A 5000-nucleotide genomic window follows, 5' to 3' on the forward strand; every position below is an offset into this window, starting at 1 on the left:
TCATACCGATTCACGATGCACCGAGTCAAACACCTTCTTGAGATCGATGTAGGCTGCAAGCAACACACAAACGAACTCAGGACGGCGTTCCACAATTACTCGAATTGCTAGGATACGGTCTATTATCGACTTGCTAGGAGTGAATCCGGATTGTTCCAGTCTCTGGTGCCATAGTAGGGGGTCATGGATGCGTTTCAGAAGAATGTTGGTGAAAATCTTGCCTGGTATACTGAGCAGTGTAGCGCCATGGTAGTTGCTACAGTTCCAACGATCCCCTTTCACCTTCCAGAGAGGGATGGCCATGCCCCTCAACAGGTCCGGGGGAATGGTACTAGACTGCAAGATGGCAGTCAAGATGGCATGCAAGCCCTGTGCCATAGGTTCACCCCCAGCCTTTAGCAGTTCAGCAGAGATATCACATATGCCTGTGGCTTTCCCACACTTCAACTTGGAAATCGCCATCCTAACCTCAGTTAAGGTAGGAGGTTCCTCGTTGATGGGTGGGCCTTGCACAGGTATTGTGATACCACTTGCATCCAAGCTAACTGATGAAGGGTCTACCTGGTACAGCTGCTCACAATACTTAGCCCAACGTTTATGAATCCCAAATTGGTTTGAGGCGATCTGGCCATCCACTGAGCAGACTGCAGTCATCTGCGAGTAGATCTCAGTTTTCTCACAGCTTTGTAGGCAGGGCGAAGGTCAATTACACATGAAATGTCCTTCAACCTCCTCAGCAAGATTCCTGATGAACTGTTCCTTGTCCCTTCTCAGCAGTGTCTGAGGCCATACACACCAAAGAGTCACGCACATCCTGATTGCCATATAGCCGAGCCATGCGACATGCTTCAGTGGCCTCCAGGGAGATGGAATACACCCTTGGGTGTATGCCAATGGACAATGCACTGCTTTGAGTGTTTTGTGCTTGAAGGACTCTCATAAAGCAACTGGGTCCGTCAGGTTTTGAGTTTTATGAATCGATCAGAGACTGCTGCAGCGAACCCACGGGCACATTCCTTCAGTCAGTCCAAATGAAACACCCTAGAGTGGTCACTAGAGGGACGAGGAGTTTTGAGGTGGACCTGTAAGGGTAGCCACTACCAGCCTCTGGTCAGTGCCACAGAACCTGGCCCTCCGGAAAACCCTGCAATTCAGGAGGATCCTCCATTGAATACTGACAAGAATGTGTTTGATCTCCTTGGCCACAGTACCCGTATCACTATGCCATGTCCAGCGACGCAGGTTGAAGCACTGACACCAAGAGGTAGAAATCCTTATTCTCTGGGATCTACCAAAGTCCCAGAGGGGGAGGCTGTTCTCACTGCTGGGATCAGCTCCTGAGCCATGAAGGCAGATAGACATCTTGTAGTCAGCTCGATCACAGCTGGACACTGCATTGAAGTCGCCCAGAACAATGCGAATGTCATGCTAGGGGCAGTTGTCTGCCACGAATGAGAGTTTGGCATAGAACGCCTCTTTCACATTGAGTTTGCAAACTTGGGTATGAGAGTACACAGCAATAAGAGACATGAAGTCAAAAGCATGCTTCAGTCTCAATGCCATAATACGCTCATTAACCGGTATTACTTCAACTACTGAGGGTAGGAGATGGCTATGGCTACTCCTTGGAGGTGGTGACCATCGCCGCGGCTCGAACAGTATTAGGTGTACCCACCCTTACTGATCGTGCCATTGCTGTGTCTTTTCACCTCCGAGAGGGCAGCTACCTCAACTCCCAACCGCTCCAATTCCCTCGATAGCAGAGGTAACTGCTCGTCCTTTCTGCAAGGACCAAATATTCCAAGTGCCTACCTGGATAGCTAGCCTGAGGGCAGTCGCTCCGGGAGGACGCCACCTCTGCCACCCCCGCCGACGCTGCCCCAAATAAAGGGGGTCGGCAGGCTGTAGGGCCAAACGTCCGCCTGTGGGGTTCCCTAGGGCTTTGCCCCACAGGCCTCATACTGGGTTGGCGCCTGCTGGGGCGCAGGCGGGACAAGTAACTTTCATTCCCATTATGCGCCCCAACATTTGCTCTCCCAATGGAACCCACAGCTCGCCTTACTTGCTGGGTGAGAGAGACCACATCCCTCCCCCCAACACATCCATTTAATTTTGCAACAGCCATTGAGTTATCTGGAGGAAAGAGGGCCGGCAAGGCCCACCTCCCCTAAGCCGCCCATTAACCCTAGGGTGGCTGAGGGACAGGAGTTGGTATGGAGCCAAGGCGTGTCCACACGCCGGTGGACCATGGCTCCGTATCTCTGGGGCCTCCTGCTGCTCCGAGATCCCAAATAGTTTATCCTGTGACCGCAAGATGACCAGTTTCCATGGGTGGCCACGAGTAGGCACAGCTGAAGTCTCGATGACGGAGAGGAGGCTTATGCATAGCTGCTCCCTTTTTCGCTCTAGGCTAGCCAGCGGTGACAGCTGCAAGCGAGAAGCTACCACACCATCGCTTCACATCAGCCTGAGCATGAAGCACCCACCTATATATATGTGTGTGTGTGTGTGTGTGCGTGTGCGTGTGCGTGTGCGTGTGCGTGTGCGTGTGCGCGCGTGTGTGTGAGTGTGTGTGTGAGTGAGAATGTTTGTTTGTTTGTTGTTTTGTTATTTTGTGTGTGTGTGTGCTTCGAAACTACCGCCTGCTTGCTGATCTTCAAGCTGCTCTCAGGCAATCTGAAAAGTTATCACTGTCGAAGTGCCACTTGAGATTTTTTCGTTTCTGAGCGTACCAGAAATAGTGACATAAAGCTGACAGTGCAAACACAGGGACACACACACACATATATATATTTATATATATACATATATATATATATATATTCATATATATATATATACATATATATATTCATATATATATATATATACATATATACATATATTTACATATATATGTATATATATGTATATATATATATATATATGCGCACACACACGCACGCACGTACGCACGCACACACACACACACACACACACACACACACACACACACACACACACACACACACGCGCGCGCAGGCACGCACGCACGCACGCACACACACACACACACACACACACACACACACACACACACACACACACACACACACACACACACACACGCACGCACGCACGCACGCACAGCACACACACACACACACACACGCAGGCACGCACGCACACACAAATTTGGCCAACAAAATGCGAGGAAGAAAAGCACAAAGACCCCGTCGGCCGAAGCGACGGAGAGGCTAAAGCCAGACTAACGAGACATTCGCTGCCCTCGTCAGGGACCCAAGGACGCGCTATCGAGTCCTTCGGCCGGACGCAAATGTGACTCCGGGCCTGAATGTATCTTCCCTCAGCATGCCTCCTCAAGAACATATTGGGAAAAGATGCTTCATGAATGCCAAGTAGTTCGGATCGGCATGTCTTCTGCGAAACAAAACGATGCCTTCGACGAGGCGCCCGCTCAGTTCCTTTACCTGCAGAGGCTCTCCGTATGTATGCCCGTGAGAATAATCGTTCAATCTTTTGCCTTTTCGCGTTATGATCGAGAACCAGGTCTTGATGACTAAATTCAATATCAGTAAGGTAGAGATCAAACAAAGCCGATATCAAAATATTAGTAAAATAACACGAGTTTTTGTATACGTCTATTTATGTACGTCTCACTTATGAAATCTGAAATGTATTTGTATACGAATCCCTAAAATTAACAGCGATGAATATCAGCTTCTAATATTTCCCAAAGCTGTCACTTGGGTGATTGATGGACAATCTATATGGAACCATAATGAAAAGAATTCTTTGTTCAAGTGATTATCTGTTAACTCCATATTAAGTCATATTTATTCCGCCATTCCAACAGTTTTAAACATATTCATAAATATATATTGATATATACACATATACCTTCGTGTGTTTGTGTGTGAATATTTTTTATGTATGTAGATAGATATATAGATAGACATAGATAGATATATGTATATATATATGTGCATATGTATAGGTAGATAGATGGGGGGGGGGGGGGGGGACTAAACAGAGAGGTAAAAGAAGAGACAAAAATAGCGAATTGTTCTCCGACCACATTAACCTTGACGTGTCCGTTCTCCATTCCGCATGAAGCAGTAGCACGCAACTTTCAGCTATTTTGGCTTTATTTTCAGCGACATTCATTGTGTACTATTCCTGCACACCTTCTCTCGCCCGGGAAACCTTCAGGCTCGTTACCCGCATGGCCAGCGTTGACGAGGGACTTCTGCATCATTTAAGGCTAATAAAAGACCGAGGACCCTCCCTCCATCAACAACAGTTTGCGGAAGAACGTTTCTAGTTGGATTTTTTGCAGGACCATCTAGCTCCGAGTTCAGCTAGATGGATCTATGACGAACAAATCTTTCACAGTTGTCAGTCACAAAGCGACTGATTAAAATGTAGAAGCTTTTGAGGGTAGGAACAGGCAGGTTCAGTGCATCGTAATTACTCCATTCTCATGTCGCTAATTCTATCTCATAGTTCATTTCTCATTCGATGGGTCGTCCCATCATAAACTTTGCTATAGCACTACCATAGACTATCCCGTTTACTAATCATCACATAGTTCTTCCGTATGTATGTATGTATATATATATACACTAATACCAACCATACCACACGCCCCACCTCAGTACATCTCACTTCGGTGTCGCATTTCTAAATCAATTTCCACCGAGTGCCCACAGAGAGTGTGTGTAAAACCTCACTATCATTACTCATGTGTGAGTAGACAGGTAATGTCTATGGAACTGGTTAGATCCTAGTTGCACACTCCTTTTAGTGGGCCGTGTGGTATGGTTGGTTTAGTACTGGCCTTCCGGTTTTCGAGGCCCAGTCTGGAGGGATTGTTATATATGTGTATACATATACATATACATATGTATATATGTGTACACACACGCACACGCACACGCACACGCACACGCACACACATACACATACACATACACACACGCGCGCGCGTGCTCGCGTAC

At 47.4% G+C, this 5000-nt stretch overlaps 1 protein-coding gene across 1 annotated transcript in view; it reads left to right on the plus strand.

Moving 5' to 3' along the window:
* Positions 1-1503: 1503 nt before the first annotated feature.
* Positions 1504-5000, plus strand: part of LOC125041253 — a 13219-nt gene continuing 9722 nt past the window's right edge. Inside the window, exons 1-5 of the mRNA XM_047636090.1 lie at positions 1504-1509; positions 1761-1765; positions 1954-2069; positions 2190-2341; positions 3276-3485. Coding sequence (XP_047492046.1) covers positions 1504-1509; positions 1761-1765; positions 1954-2069; positions 2190-2341; positions 3276-3485 — 489 coding nt within the window. The remainder of the gene's footprint in view (positions 1510-1760; positions 1766-1953; positions 2070-2189; positions 2342-3275; positions 3486-5000) is intronic.

This window comes from Penaeus chinensis, chromosome 30 (assembly GCF_019202785.1).
Source record: "Penaeus chinensis breed Huanghai No. 1 chromosome 30, ASM1920278v2, whole genome shotgun sequence".
Taxonomy (NCBI): domain Eukaryota; kingdom Metazoa; phylum Arthropoda; class Malacostraca; order Decapoda; family Penaeidae; genus Penaeus; species Penaeus chinensis.